We start from the raw sequence: 16,551 nt of genomic DNA, 5'->3' as shown, positions 1-16,551 counted from the left end.
TAGATTTGAACACTCTCGTTAGTAAAAAGCAAATATCCATTACAAAGTACTCCATAACATTGATTTTTATGATGTGGGTCAAGAAGGGTGTCAAAATGGAGGCCAAAATAAAAGATCCATTGGAGGAAAAAAATCCTAATAAATGCTTTAAGTATTTATCTCTTGACATGTAATAAACATCAATGAGTGATTCTTTTTTAAATTGCACCCTATGTGGCTCGATCCGTATCAATATATATCGATGTTGACCTTTATGGCCATTGATACTAATACCTATGGTTGTGGATCGAACCAACGACATTGACACTCTTATGGGTCAGTGATCTTTAGAATGTTAAATTTGTAGGGACTGCCATAATGTTCTAGCCTTATCTCTAGTCCACAACGGCACAAGCGAGATCTAACCTCCACTACATTTAATTTTATGAGTGATTCTTTTTTAAATTGCACCCTATGTGGCTTGATCCGTATCAATATATATCGATGTTGACCTTTATGGCCATTGATACTAATACCTATGGCTGTGGACCGAACCAACGACATTGACACTCTTATGGGTCAGTGATCTTTAGAATGTTAAATTTTGAGGGAGTGCCATAATGTTCTAGCCTTATCTCTAGTCCACAACGGCACAAGCAAGATCTACCCTCCACTATATTTAATTTCCATGAACAATCAACATCCTTCAACTATATTAAATTTTTGCTCATTTTGGAAATAGAATGTTGTCTGTCTAGTATTTCTCACATCCACACAGAGCCCTTGTTTTTAGGAGAACTGTGAAAAAATGCCCCTACCCTTGAAAATATGGGCTATGTGTGGGTGCGAAGAATGTTATATGAATAGCATTTCTCTTCTTTTATTTTTTTCAATGAGATCCGACTGTTCAAATTGAATGGAACCTTCCTTATAAATTACTTCTATTCAATTTCTCTCCTACCCCTCACTTTATTTCCCAAGGAAAAAATTTTACATCAACTTCTATACATAGAGTAAGGGAAAAGGTTGGGTATGCTAGCACCCACTATGTCTATCTCTCCCTTTACCTCTTTAGAATGATCCTATATCATTCCTAAATGATACTCCATCATATGCCCCCATTGGTATTATCTGTTAACTTATCATACGGGCAGATACCTATTCCTCTCCCATAGGTAAATTGAAATTTACAAATATAAATTATATGGGAGAGGGATAGGTATGCCGCCGATATCAAGTATGCTAGCAGATAGCACCAATAGGAACACATGATAGAGTATCATTCAGGAAGGATATGGGTCATTTCAGAAAAATGGAAGAGAGAGATAGACACAATGGGTGCTAGCATACTTGATATTGACGGCATACCATTTTCCCAAATTATATTTACGATCATTAGATGTTCTTTTCACAACCAAAGTTTGACCATCAAATCTTATTGAAAGTTTTACATTCAAACTGAAGCTTCCACCTTCAATGACATGTACGTCTATCTAAGGATCCTGGGTTGTGGGGATCGAGGGACTTAAATTCTATGTCTAAAACCTAACCTATCTTAATGCTTTCATATCTGTAAGTTACACCAGCTGTTCCAATTAATGGGGTAGCTGAGTTCAACTCCATGCACCCAAGAAAACATTATTTATCAATTTATTGGGCCATTACTTGGATTGGATCAAGATGATGGATCATTAAGAAATCATTTAGAGTAGCTTTTTGAGTGTTAGTGTAGGAATATTTTATTAAGGGCGCGAAAGAAACAATGCCATTCTGGTGTAGAAAACATTTCATGACTAGGGTCAATGAGAAGGCATGTAAATGCATTTTTCAGCACAAAGGCAGGAAAAGGGGTAGATGGTTTCTTTTGCGAGGGCATTAGGTTCTCACACAAGAACTCTTACAGGATTGATCCACAAAGATGGAATCCACCTAAGAAAAAACCTTGTGATGAATTTTATTTATGTGGATTAGATCGTATGAGAATGATTCTTGTACGAGAACTTGATCCATATTTGATCTTTTTCTACTCGCTTGTGTCTGGGCATAGGCAACATGACACTTAATGATCAATACAAATCTCAATTAAGAAACCCATCACTTCTCCGATTAAAGGAATAGTGTCTTTCCTTATTGGCCAACACTTTTTTATGGGAAATACACTATCACCATGGCGATGATCAAGGTCCTCTCAATCGATAATGAATGGTATTTATGAGTGTATTGGAAGTTCCTAATTATTTTATGAGAAAAGATGAGGACAAGAGAGATAGGATTTGCTGCTAGTCGTACAAGTCAGCATCCAACACCTGTCACATCTTATGCCATTACAAAGATAAAGAAAGGTAAATTTCGAAACAAAAAAGACAGGTGGTGGATGCTGATTTGTACAACCAAGTGATCATACCAGCAGCTGATCTATTTTCGAGACCAGAGTCCTCAAGGTAGTTCATATGCCAATCCCTCAAACCCTTAATTTATAATGGGCATTTCTTTGGACATAAATATTGCAAGATTCTAAAGATTATTACTTAAAAAGAGTAATAGGTTTCTTCTTCCAGGTTTCTTGGGGCTCGGCCTCTATATATATGAGGCTCAGGCTCAGGCTCCTCTCCATGGCGTCATCCCATTTTCACTTCAAAATAGTTCACAGAGCTGGTGGTCCAGACTCCGGAGAAGCAGAAAGCATTGGGAAGAAAATGAATAAGGGAAGGAATCCAAACACCCAACCGTAGAAGTCTTATCCATCCTCCTTTTGTTCCGTCTGAGTCGTTGATACTGTTGTTTCTACCTCTTCCAAACCCTCACTCACTCTCCTTGTTCCTCCACTTGCCATTTTTTTAAGCCAAGTATTCTACCATTTCCTCCTTGTCTTCTTCATCCTTTGAAGCCCTCCCACCATAATATATATATATATATATATATATATATATATATAACACCAACACTCATCTCTGGAAGCAATTCCATCTTTGTCTCTCTTACTTATCTCCATTTTTGGATCAGAGCCAGCTAGCTTAGCTGCCATGGAAGGTGGAGAAGGAGCCCGGAGACTACCAGATTTCTTACAGAGTGTGAATCTCAAGTTTGTGAAGTTGGGTTATCATTACTTGATGACCAATTTCTTAACCTTCTTCCTCCTCCCTCTCATGGCCGTGGTGGTGATCCAGGCTTCGCAGTTAAGCCCTGATGAGATTCGCCACCTATGGCTGCAGCTTCAGTATAACCTGGTAAGCCTCATAGTGTGTTTGGTCTTCTTGGTATTCGGGGCAACCGTATACTTCATGACCCGACCGACAGACGTCCACCTCATCGACTTCTCCTGCTACCGTCCTCCACCTCACCTCAAAGTCCGATTCGACAAGTTCATGGATCACTCAAGACTCATGGGTCACTTCAACGATTCATCACTCGAGTTCCAACGCAAGATCCTGGAACGATCTGGACTCGGTGAAGAGACTTACGTCCCTGAAGCTATGCAATACATCCCTCCACGTCCGTCCATGGCGGCGGCTAGAAAGGAGGCCGAACAGGTCATGTTCGGTGCTCTTGACATTCTTTTTAAGAACACAAATCTCAACCCAAAAGACATTGGTATCCTCGTCGTGAACTGTAGTCTCTTCAACCCAACTCCTTCTCTTTCCGCCATGATCGTAAACAAGTACAAGTTGAGGGGTAATGTTAAGAGCTTCAATCTCGGTGGAATGGGTTGTAGTGCTGGAGTGATCGCCATTGATCTAGCCAAGGACATGCTACAGATCCACAGGAAAACCTACGCCGTCGTAGTTAGCACAGAGAATATCACGCAAAACTGGTATTTCGGGAACGAGAAGTCGATGTTGATACCCAACTGTCTCTTCCGTGTGGGCGGCGCCGCCGTGTTATTATCCAACAAAGGCGGCGACCACCGGAGGGCGAAGTACAAGCTTCTCCACGTTGTGAGGACCCACTGTGGGGCCAACGACACGGCATTCCATTGCGTGTATCAAAAGCAGGATGGCGTAGGAAATATCGGCGTGTCGTTATCTAAAGATCTAATGGCTATCGCCGGTGGTGCATTGAAGGCTAACATTACAACCCTGGGCCCACTAGTCTTACCAATCAGTGAGCAGCTTCTCTTCTTCTTCACTCTAGTAGGGAAGAAGCTATTTAATGCGAAGGTGAAGCCTTACATACCTGACTTCAAGTTGGCATTTAACCATTTCTGTATCCACGCTGGAGGGAGAGGTGTGATTGATGAGCTGGAGAAGAATTTGCAACTATTACCTGTCAACGTGGAGGCTTCAAGGATGACGTTGCACCGATTTGGGAACACGTCATCCAGCTCGATTTGGTATGAGCTGGCGTACACTGAGGCTAAAGGTAGGATGAAGAAGGGACACCGTGTCTGGCAGATTGCGTTTGGGAGTGGGTTTAAGTGTAACAGTTCAGTGTGGGAAGCGATGAGGAATGTGAAGCCTTCTGCAAACAGTCCCTGGGAAGACTATCCACGATTATCCCATCCAAATAGTGGCTTAGTCCGTAGCTTTTATATATTTATATATTTTGTCACATGTTCACGATTGTCTTAAGCATAGGATTCTTTTCTATAGAGCTCTGGGAATGGGAAGTCATCCCACGACTAGGGTGACCTAGCGACGTATGCCCAGGACCTCCAACAAAGGGGTGGCTTCCTATTCTTTGAGCTCTATGGAGAAGAGCCGGATCCTAATCCTAATCCTGATAGTTTCATCTTATTGTATCTCATTTATCTTTTAAGATTGCAATTATATTAGTAATTAATTGTTAATGGCAATGTGCATTACTTTCATGGTGGCTTATTTATTTTAATTTTTTTTTCTTATTTACAAGTGTTGGGCCTGAAAAAAATATTAAAAAAAATTATAAGAAAAAAAATATTTTGGTTAAAAAAAGTCAATTACTTCCTTTTATCGGTAATCTTGTAAAGAGTAATTTAGGGAATCAATAACCCAAGGGGGTAGAGCAGTTGGTGAGCAATGAACTTGGTACGAGTTGTAAACTAAGTTTGATTCCCACTAGGCACACCTTGGACCACTCACACGGGGTGTTTAGAGCTCTTCACGGGACTAGTCAAGCCCTGATACCCAGGGAATCAATAAACCAATGTATATCTAATTGACTTTCTTTTACATTTCGGTTAGGCTCATACTACATCCTTCTACAGGGACTGGCTTTTTAAAATCTCCCAACCTAGATCCCCTTAACTTAGCCCAGGACCGCACTAGCCTTGACTCATGGCCTTAAAATATAAACCTGTGCTCAACCCTATCGGGCTAAGTCTAGCCGAGGCCCACCTTAATTGGTCCTGATTGACCTTGATTTGTTCTACCATTTATGGCGGGATTGACCCTAATTGGCTCTGACCCTAATACTTTCAAGAATTATCCTAATTCATAGGTAAAGTTATCCTTATCTCAAATCTCGACACATGTTTAAGCACGTAATTATTCACAAGTAAGATATCTAAGCAAAAGATAGAACATCTAATTATCCTAATAACCTGAAACATGGTAGGGCTAGCCCAAACCTAGCTCGACCCCTACTTATTAAATTCTCTGAATTATTCGCAAATAATTCTGTAGAACAGAATGTTACCGAATTTTACGAATAATTCTGTCCGAATCTGAATCAAATAAAAAATTCTTGAATTTTATAGACTTTTTTTAAAATTCACGAATAATTCGGCCGAACCGAATTCTATCAGAATTATAACTTAATTTTATCCCACGTAAAAAAAAAAAGTTTATCTTGAGTAAGTCAATGAGCCTTTAGAAAATAGTGTGGTTATTATGCATTTATTATCCTAATGTTACTTTTCTTATTTTTTTAACAGAAACCGACAAAGTTTATATTTCCTAAGGTAATCTCTCACACTTCTACAAAAAAAACAAATCTCTCACCCCATTTTGGTTTGACTAAGTCTTACAGTCGTTACTCTCTCTCTAGTTTTTAAGGTGAACATGCATAGTGGGTGACGTGGGTCTAGCTGAATTTGTGCTCAGTCCCCCCTCTTAGTCTCTCTTTCTCTGATTCAATTATTTGAGTGATAGGAAATGAGTTTAAAAAAAAAAAGAGATAAATATAATATTTTATCTTTAAAATTTACAATTTTAATTTTTATATCATTTGTATGTTATGTACATATGATAATTGATGGATAATAAGAGAAAAGTATGGCAAATATTAAAAATAACATCTGAAATTTTTGTCCGCTTTTTATTTTTGTAAACGAATAATTCTTGAATCCGAATCCAAACTTGAATTTTATTATCTCCGTTTTTTTGACCGATATTTTGACCGAATCATTGAATTAATGAAACGCATTAATCCGAATAATTATTCATCCGAATAATTCCCGAATCCAAATTTAATAACTATGGCTCGACCCCAAGCCTCAACCCTAATTTGCCCCGGCCTAAGCCTCGGACCTAAAAAATCCAACCCTAATCCACCCTTAAGGTTGAAAATCCAGTCCAGACCTATTTGGGCTGAGAGCGGATATGGGCTCATCCAAGACATGTACGAACCATCCAAGTGTTCGAATTTCCAAGTCAAGATTTCACATTGCAATGAAGTTGCCTTCATGTTCTGGGTTGAAATGAGATAGAATGCATTCTGAAGGTCCCATTCTTCTCTATGTTTTTTACGTTTCAGAATGCATTCGATCAAGAATCCAGTCTGATACAAACATAGCGTAAGAGTGCCATCCTAGGCACGAAACCAGAGCCCACTGAACTGTTATTCTGAACTGGAAGAGAAAACCCCCTCGGAAATTCAAACGAAGAAAAGCTTTTGGAAGGCAGCATCAGTGGATCGATCTGTCATTAGGATTCGCTGTGATCTAAGCTGGTATCCGCGGCTCAAAAACAGTAATGGGGCTTCTTAGCATCATCAGGAAAATCAAAAGGAAAGAGAAAGAGATGAGGATTCTTATGGTGTAAGTGGAGTCATAATCTTCCTTTTCTTGTTTTCCCCTTTCAATTCCTCTTCTAGAAGCTGTAATTTCTTAATGCCTCATCCTTCTTTACTGCTTACCACTAATATCTGCTAACCCTACTCTCACCATTTTGTTCTTTTTGTTCCACTCGGTTATTCTTGCAAGGGGCCTCGATAATTCCGGGAAGACCACTATTGTGCTGAAAATTAATGGGGAGGACACAAGCGTTATCAGTCCCACATTGGGTTTCAATATTAAGACCATCAAGTATGACAAGTAAGCTTCTATATCTAGGCTTTGAAGAAGGAAATGATTGCACAGTGTTTTAAAATGAATTTCTGCATCTGGGTTTCTCTCTCTTTATAGTTCCCCTTCATGGAGCAACCAGTCTGCTTCATTTAGGCTTGGTTGGTGGGTTTCTTTTACGCTCTCAGAGGCAATTTGTCATATAGGTGATGCTTATATGGTAGATCAAATAATACCATTTGTTCATTAATTAAATTCTTGAGCTACCACCTTAAGAATGGTTCAACATCTGTCTTATATTCAATGGCGGCATTATATAGATTCCTAGTTTAATGATCCATCTGCCGTATTGGAGCAACTACTTCGCAAGTCCTGAATTACAATATGTTATGGATGCAAGACATTTATGTCTCATTTGACATTACTTTGCCAGGTATATGCTTAACATATGGGATGTTGGTGGCCAAAAAACAATAAGATCTTATTGGAGAAACTACTTTGAACAGACTGATGGTTTGGTTTGGGTTGTTGATAGTTCAGATGTTAGAAGATTAGATGATTGCAAAATGGAGCTGGATAATCTTTTGAAAGAAGAGGTAATTATAGTTTAACCCATATTGCCATGGGTTTGGAGGAGTTAATCTTTTTTCACAATCATGTTTCTCACCCTTTAAAATGGATCATTACCTTATTATTTTTATTCATGGGGAAGTTTTTGACTGATCTGAGACCACTGAGACCAATCATTCTCATTAGATCAAGCCAGTCTTGTTGCCAGGTCTCCCTCTTACTCTGTAAGTGCAAGGGGCTGACAGTTTGTTCAACGTTCATCCTATTTTTGTGCCTTTAATGCACTTTGTTCAGCTCAAGCATAAAGAAATTCATATCTATATACTTTGAAAACCAAATTCTGTAATGGTGGCTTACCCCTTTATACACCAATCTGTATAAGCATACATTGATCCAGACTAACCATCACATAAAACTCCTCTCATGTTAACCAGAGGAGAAAAGGTTCAGTGTGTCACGTTAGCTATCTCATTGATAATGACATCAACTTTGTGTGCTGATTGTTTGGCCAAATATATGACCGCATTTTATAACTTTCTATTATGCAATTTAGAGCCCTGCCCATTTTATTGGCGAATCAATTGAAAGTGTAGTTCATTGAGTGGTGAGTCTACTGTGAAGTCAAATGTGGCATGTATGTTAAGGATTATGGACCTCAGGTCTTTGACTTGCATACTCTTTTTGATAAGATTTAGGGGAAAAGATCACTACCCAGTCTTGCCTCCCTACGCTTTCTCACAGGGCGCCATGAAATGATGCCCCTACCCCCTTGCTGGATACCTATGCATGCTCCCCTATTGGCCAGTTGCTAGCGTGGAGGCCAGATGACCAGATAGTGATCCCCAGCCCTAAAATTTATTTAATGGTTAGGTTATGATATTTAGTGGGGTTTGCTTTCCTCGATGAGGAAAATTTTTTTTTTGCCTCTACATGGACTGCTTCCTAAGAAATGATATTTATCATTTCTAATTCTTTCCTATGTGACTGATACTAAAGGCAGATGTGTTATTTGTACTCACATACTAAATCTTAAGGAGGGAAAAAATATACTAGTGAAGATGGGTCAATGCAGCCTATTTAGAGTTTTTCTTGTTTTTTCACTATCCATCAGGAGTCCTTGAGCTGCCTGAAATGAAGCCTCAAAGTCGACTTCATGTCTTGTAAATTGATAAAATTTATCTGTTGATCCATGCAATCTCATACTGCCAGTTTCTAAGGGTTTTCTGGTAGTCTTTGGCAGTTGCTCGCAGGAGCTTTGTGACAGAATTGTCTAAGTTGTAATCCTTATGCTGCACATGGTAACATTGCTATAATTTCTGATTAATTTCTCACTAATCCTAAAAAAGAATTAGTTATTTTCATATATTTCAATAATTAATTGCCTGCCAAGAGTCTGGATTTTAGTACTTTGATTTGAAAATTGCAGATTAGCAAATATTAAATGCTTGGTCAACATGATCACTAAGTCATAATATTATCAAATCCTCTTAAAGAAACAAGAGTTAGATTTTAGTTTTTCTTTGAAAATTTTAATACAACCTGGCTGTCAATGGTGCAAAAGTATTTTTTTGACTAAAGATACTTTTGGAGGAATGTTTAGTGTTACTTTCCAGTGGATAAGCAGAGTCGCCCCATTTCTCACCTGTTCAAGCATATGAATCTTTGCAACTTTGGATAGAGTGATTGGGAATAGATTACATCATGAAACTTTTATATAAAAAAGGATTAAGACATGAAACTTGAGTATCAAAATATCAGTTTGAATATCTGCCTGTGACATTTAACCACGGAAGCTGTTCACTTAGGTGGTTGATTGGAAAATCATGGAGAGATGGATTCTATCATATAATTGGTTACCTAGTTGAGTTTCTATGAGTAAGTAGAGGAGTGCTACCATGTCCCCAATTCTGTAACTAATACTTGGAAGCACAGGTCTTAGAACTTTGCTTAACGTTGACACTACATGAATCTCATTCTTCCATTCCATCTCTGTATTGGACCATATCTTCCTTTGAATCATAAGCACATAAAATGGAAAAGAAGAAGAAAATGCCAATAAAGAAAAATGATTTGGATTTGCAATTTATGAGTACTACATCGAATAGTTTTGAATTTTTATAGAGGACTTTTCCTTCTGTTGCTCACTAGGGTATCTTCAAGAGTCCATTACTCAATATTGGCCAACTTTCCAGAATTATTCTTAAAAAGGGAAAGAGAAGGTTGTTGTTGATGCTTGTTTCATTTTCTTTATTCATTTGTTTGTGCTTTTGACAGAGATTATCTGGAGCATCCTTACTGATACTAGCAAATAAGCAGGACATACAGGGTGCTTTGACACCAAATGAAATAGCTAAGGTAAGGCTACTGGCTGACACTATCATGATTCTTGAATATGGTCTTGACTAAAGCATGTCTAACTTCTTCATTTGAAATATTATTCTTGGTTGATAATCTTTGAGCAGCTAATAGACTTCTACTCTCTCTCTCTCTCTCTCTCTCTCTTTCTCTCTCTCTCTCTCTTGGGGGTGGGGGTGGGGGTGGGGAGAAGAAGAAAAGAGAACTCATTGGATTTCCTGAAAGCACAAATCAGTCAGTTTGAGACTTATTTATTACAAAATGGATTGTCTTGCAAGTTGCAATTTTGAGGTAAACCATTCATTTGATCCAATTATGATTCACAGGATGACTTGTAAATTGATCAGGAACAAGGAGCTGATAAATGGCTGTGATCTTTTAGGGAATTGATTTTCGTTCTCAATATGAGGATTTGATATTGGGTCATGGCTTTGGGATGCTTTGGATTCAGTTTCCATTGTCTCATGAATCATTGAGGAGTATGTTTGTCAGTGAATTTAATATGGGTGGATGAAGTGTACATTTACACAAGTGCATTCATTGGTGTGCCTAGAAATCAATTGAAGGAAAAAATTTTATGAGATTGTGGAGCATAACATTGGCAGTCAATGAAATGAGTGTAGTCAAGATAAAGAAGTTGAAATGGATGAGTGACATCCATAGTGGTATGTATGACGACGAACCCTTCTTCCGTATTGTGTTATTGGCCGAATGAAGGTGAATCGATGGTACAATCAAGCAAGGCGAGGGTAATTTGATTAAGAAAACTACTTGGCTCTATTGAGGAAGCCAATACCTCCCTACTCTAAAAGAGCAGAATTGTTCAAGATCCAAGTCGTCCTCCCCTACTCCATTGTACGTATTTAACTTACAATAGCATGTACTGAACATAACTTATAATAACTCCCCACTACCTCTCCCATTAACCCCTCTACATATAGCATCCCAACCCACAATAATAACTACTACCACTGAAATAACAACTCACCCACTACGTGAACATGGGAACATGGAATAATAATAAAAAGAAAACATGCAATACTAACTTAACTATCTCCTAACTGATGCACGTATCACATAGGAAGGATGAATCAGAAATGATCGCATGAAAGGGAACCAAGTAATCCTCCAAGAGACGAAGGGGGGTAGCGGTTTCGGTGCGATTCCACGTGAAAGAGGAACAATTGGTGAAACATTGGAGAGTCAGATTGAGATGGTAAAGTTATGTGCTATGGCCTATGGAGAATGATGATATTGCCAGTGAGAATGTGTATTTGGTTCTTTTTTCTGGGAGGGAAGTGGGATAGCAATTAGTTGTTAGCAGGCACTGAGAACTTCCACCCCTTACAGGCTTTTATCAACCTACTGCCAAACTTCGTGGCTGAGCCAAAGTATTTGGGATTTGGTTTAGTTTGTAGCTATATTTTTAAATCTCCTTTGAAGTCTTACATTGGCATCACATTTTTCATGTCCTTTTCATGATTATATTTTTGAAGCTTTTAAGTTTTTTTCTTGAACCTTTAGGCTTGCATGTTGCCTTTTGACTGCCTTAACTAAATTCTTAGACAAGAAATGGGTATGGTCATTATATAGCTACTACAGCTGCTGTCCTTATAGTTGACCCTAAAAGTGTTCTCCAATGCATAGTTGTCACGGCATCAAATCGATCTAAGGCGGTGGAGGGGTGACTAATCGATTTGACGATGAATCGCCCGTTATGGCGTTGTCATGGCAGTCAAATCGTCCATGTGTCATTTTTTATTTTCTCTATTTTCTAAAGTTATTTAGTATGCTACTTTTTTATTTCCCCTATTTTCTAAAGTTATTTTGCATGCTACAAGCCTACAATATATACCTTATAACATATAATACCAACATTAAGCGACATCTAATCATCAAAAATCAACATAGCCATATCATGTCATAAAAAATTAACATAGCCATATCATGTCATCAAAAATCAACATGAATTATTGACTTATACAATTACACATCAAGTAGACATAAAGAAAATAAATTCTATAAAGGGTTCTAGAGCAGAGCTAGTCTCAGTCTCTCAGATGTCCAGTAGACATAAAGAAAATAAATTCTTTTCCAAGGGTTTTCATGGCCACCTTTTGACAATACATGGAGAGGGTAAGCAGTGTATACTGTATACCTTTTTCACTCATCAAATTGGGCCACCAAGCCCCCACAGGACTAAGAATGTCCTTTATCTTAATTGTGTGTGTGAGTAAACTAGTGAACTAATGTACAAAAAAAAAATCTAAGGACAGCAGCTACTTGCAGCCGCAGAGCAGGAGCAACCATGAAAAAGGAAGAAGAGAAGAAGAGCATAAGAGAAGAAGAGAAGAAGAGAAGACTAGAAGAACAGAGGCAATAAACCAGAAAAAAAAGAAAAGGAGAGGCGATAAACCAGAGGGCACTCAGGCAGAGACGAAAAACCAGAAAAAATAAGAAGAGAAAGAGGCGATAAACCAGACTACCAGAGGCGATAAAGTATAAACCAGAAAGAAAAAAAAGAAGAGAAGAACATACCTAGCGACGCCGGAGCATGGGAGCAGCGATACCGGAGCAAGGGAAGTAGGGAACAGCGACGCCGGAGCAAATGAGGAGAGTCTTCACCCTTCCATCTTCACTTAGTTCACTTAGGGTTCAAACTTCAAAGGTTGAAGAAGGGTTGAAGACTGAAGGGTTGAAGACCTTCTTTGATCTTAAGTGATATATATATATATATATATATTTTCCTTGGTACAAGTTAATGACACTTTTATCCCTGCCAAGTGCCAATAGAATTAGTAGAAAGAGAATCAATATACACCTGCCAATAAAATTATTAGAAATAGAATCAATTTATTAATTAAAAATTAAAACTTAAAAAAAATATATATATACAAAATGGTGGCCGATTTATCGGTTCACCAACATTAATCGTCACCAGGGACGATTTGGTGACGCCAATCGACCCTTGGCTGTCGATTAATGTGGGTGAACTTAATCGGTCGACCAATTTGGTCATTCAAAACCGCCGGGACACCTAATCAGCGCCAAGGCGTCGCCGTGACAACTATGCTCCAGTGTTGTAAAAGCTGTACATGAGGCTTATCCTGTGAAGATGTCCTCGAGATGAGGCACAAGGGAAGCATTTCAATGCTTCATTTTAAGAGTCATGTCTAAAGAGTGTGAGGTACATAATGGATATGCACTCAAACCATGAAAAACTGTTTACATGTGCTTTGTACATGAATATTAATGTCTTTAATTGAGATATCTAATTTTGTTTTTGTTAAGTTGTGGTGTATACCACAGGGGTATATTTGTACCTGGGTAGTTTGTTTCATAGTTTATTTCTAGTTTTTAGTTTATAGCATTGTTGTAGGGGTATACTTGTCCACATATTTCTTTTATGTTATAATTATGGCAGAGGACTCACGGTTCGGTATTCTGTCATACCATGAGCAGTCTTTTCTCTCCAAAGCCTTGTGATTCTCTCTTATCTTCTTCTCTTCTTCTTTCTCTTTCTTATGCATTGCTAATACTGGTTTCCTGTATTTGATATTATTTCAGTTTTTATTTAAATATTGAATTTTATTTAGCACAAAAAAATTTCTGATTGCTCATGTCACACTGAAGCACTTGAACAGATGCTGCTAACCATCTTACAAGTGGGGCTCTTCTGTAGAATTATCACCTCATTTTTCTCTGGAGTTGAAACTTATAAGATTGTTATGATCATTAGATCAGGCTAAGATTTAGTGGAGGGGAGGATTGTATGGGTCACTGTCACAGATCTGAGCATCCACATTGATCATGTTAGTCTCACCACACGTATGCTATGTATATTTCAGCAAATTGGGAGCTCTGTAAATTCCCTAGTGCAGCCAACATACTAAATTCCTCATCTGGACTCTTCAGCATACTGGGGATGTTTGTTAACCAAAGACATATTGAAGGGCAGGGAAACTTTAGTTGACAGGTGCTTAGATCCATATTAGATCCATATGTTTGTTGGGGATATGTTTTTTGGGATAATGCGATGAGGTTCATATTTATTGAGGGGTGAATCGATGTCAATTTTAGAGCAGGAAACTTTTCTCACTCGAACATAAATGTTTCTCAAGCAACCTGTTTTTTGCATTGTTTCTTGTTTTCCCCCCAAAATAAACAAGAGGCTGTTTCACATTTTCATTCCTGGACTTGTTCCCTTTCTGATAGCTCGTGGTCACTAATATTTGGCTGAAATTCTAGTGCACTTGTTTCTTCGGTAGGAGGGCATAACTTCTAACAAATTTGTTCTTTACCAGTTTTGTTACTATCTTCTATTTGTGCCTTCCACTTCTGTTGCTTCATATTTCCATGTTAGATATGGGATGTACTTGTTGAGTAACTGATCTGCCTCCTGCATCTTTCCTTTCAGGTTCTCAATTTGGATGCTATGGACAAAACCCGGCACTGGAAAATTGTGGGTTGTAGTGCATATACAGGAGAAGGATTGCTTGAGGGATTTGATTGGTTGGTTCAGGACATTGCTTCTCGAATCTATGTCCTTGACTAGATGCTAAAGCATTTGCAGTAATATCCTCTCGGGTTCAAACCAATTTCAGTTGTTCATGTCATTCTTGTGAATGATCTGAAGATATTTAGAATTTGAATTGTTTTGGAATAACTCATCTGAAGTGAAAACTACTATGATTTGCTTGTTCATGGAAATATTTTTTTGCCTAGACGTCATAGAGAATTGTAATTTGTTTCGTCTGGTTGGTTGTTTTTCCATCCAGGCGATGATAAAGATGGTTGGTTCTCATGATTCATGAAGTGGCTTTCCTCTTAAACTCAAGAGAGACTTCCAAACTTCCCCAACTCCATCTCTCCCTGCCCTCCCCTGCAAAGATGATCTTCATTAACTGTTGTTGTGATTAATAATGGGGACCCAATAATGGATTAACAAATCTAGTGATAATTTGAAGGTGGTCCGTCCAGTAAGAAATCCCATCAAGTTTCTGATACTTGGGGTCTGATCAACCTGAATGCTCAATCTATATCAAGATAAGTGGTAGCCGATCAAGGAGACAATGGCTGATCTGTTCTCAAAGATCGATCAGAATTGGGTTGGCTGGTCTATATCCGAATTGACAGCCACCATTCTGCTCTTTGGTACCCATTTTTGTAAATTTGATTCTAGCTTTTGGCCGGAATCTTCCTTATTCCACAGTGAAGGATGGGCATAAGGGATCAATGAAGGGCATCTTGACAAGAAAATGCTAGATTTGTGGGTGAAGGAAAACTTCCACTCACTTTCAGTAGTCTTATTAAAAAAAAAAAAAAAAAAAAAAAAAAAAAGAATGATCTTGAAGTCATTCTAGCCTGGTAGTGGTGGTTCAAATTGTCCAAGCACCAGACTAAGTGCTTCAGCAAATTTAAAATGAATATAAAAAATAGGATCAAGTTTTCCTTACACCACAGTGAAGGGGAATCCCTGATCATAGCTTTCCGATGGATGGTAAAATGTATCAGGCAACAAGAGAGGGTATTATCGACATATGATGTTTGACCAAATTGAGTTTACCCATCATTAAATTTTTTTGGGTAAGATATTCCATCATAAAATTATGAATTAAGGAGAGAGTTGTACATCCCACCCACTCCAAGTAGACCGACAGTAGACATGTGAGGAAAGGACATCCATGGTGGGCAAGGGGTTTTTTCATTAGGAGGGGAGAAACGGATAGGTGACATGCCCAGCGTTTTCCTTGTGAAATCATATATCCATAATGTTTGGACAGGATCCAATAACAGTACCACATGGGAGAAATAATTGTTGTTCCAAAAACCAAGGACTCCAACCCCTCCACATGCAGAAGGGAAAAAAGATGGGGAGCGTCAATACTGCAGAAATTAAATAATGGAACCTATTTCACTGAAGTGGTGAACTATGAAATTATAACCTTTTTTTATAATTGTTGCTTGTTTTATTCATAAAAAATATTTTATGTAATATTTAATGCAAGGGTAAATAAAAGTTTTTAAAAAATTATATTTATTTAATACAAATTTTTATGCGAAATAACAGAATTTATCTTCATCGGCAAAAAAATTAGATTCCAATCTAGATTTTCCCTTAAATAATCTGCAAGCTGTAAAGGGCATCCATAAATATTTGTACAAACATACAGGATGGATAAATAATAGTACCAATCATCCTCCTCGGACAGGCCTAGAAAGTCAAAAAAAAAAAAAAAAAAAAAAATTGACTTTTCCAAACCTGGCAATATTGACAATCATGGTTCTCAGAGATGTCCTGCCAGGATCATGGGAGGAATTATCTAGGCAGACAGTCAAAGATCTAAACGGTTCAAGCGCATCACAATATCCCAAAATTCCTAATAGAACAAATCTTAAGCAAACAGCAAAGTAACATCAGCCATTTCAATAGCCCCCCCACCCCC

At 38.1% G+C, this 16,551-nt stretch overlaps 2 protein-coding genes across 2 annotated transcripts; both read left to right on the top strand.

Moving 5' to 3' along the window:
- Positions 1-2,559: 2,559 nt before the first annotated feature.
- LOC122061078 (3-ketoacyl-CoA synthase 4-like) lies at positions 2,560-4,806 on the top strand. Its single transcript, XM_042624247.1, is given in 2 exon segments — positions 2,560-4,459; positions 4,461-4,806. Coding segments are annotated over 2 exon segments (1,491 nt in total). The 5' UTR covers positions 2,560-3,002; the 3' UTR covers positions 4,495-4,806.
- A 1,748-nt stretch (positions 4,807-6,554) lies between these two features.
- Positions 6,555-14,916, top strand: LOC122071950 (ADP-ribosylation factor-like protein 2). The gene is made up of 5 exons (XM_042636445.1): positions 6,555-6,934; positions 7,100-7,210; positions 7,614-7,776; positions 10,025-10,105; positions 14,523-14,916. Exons 1-5 carry the CDS (start codon positions 6,870-6,872, stop codon positions 14,658-14,660), a joined length of 558 nt encoding a protein of 185 aa, XP_042492379.1. The 5' UTR covers positions 6,555-6,869; the 3' UTR covers positions 14,661-14,916.
- Positions 14,917-16,551: the final 1,635 nt, after the last annotated feature.

This window comes from Macadamia integrifolia, chromosome 2 (assembly GCF_013358625.1).
Source record: "Macadamia integrifolia cultivar HAES 741 chromosome 2, SCU_Mint_v3, whole genome shotgun sequence".
NCBI lineage: Eukaryota > Viridiplantae > Streptophyta > Magnoliopsida > Proteales > Proteaceae > Macadamia > Macadamia integrifolia.
This window is presented reverse-complemented; position numbering and strand designations above follow the sequence as displayed.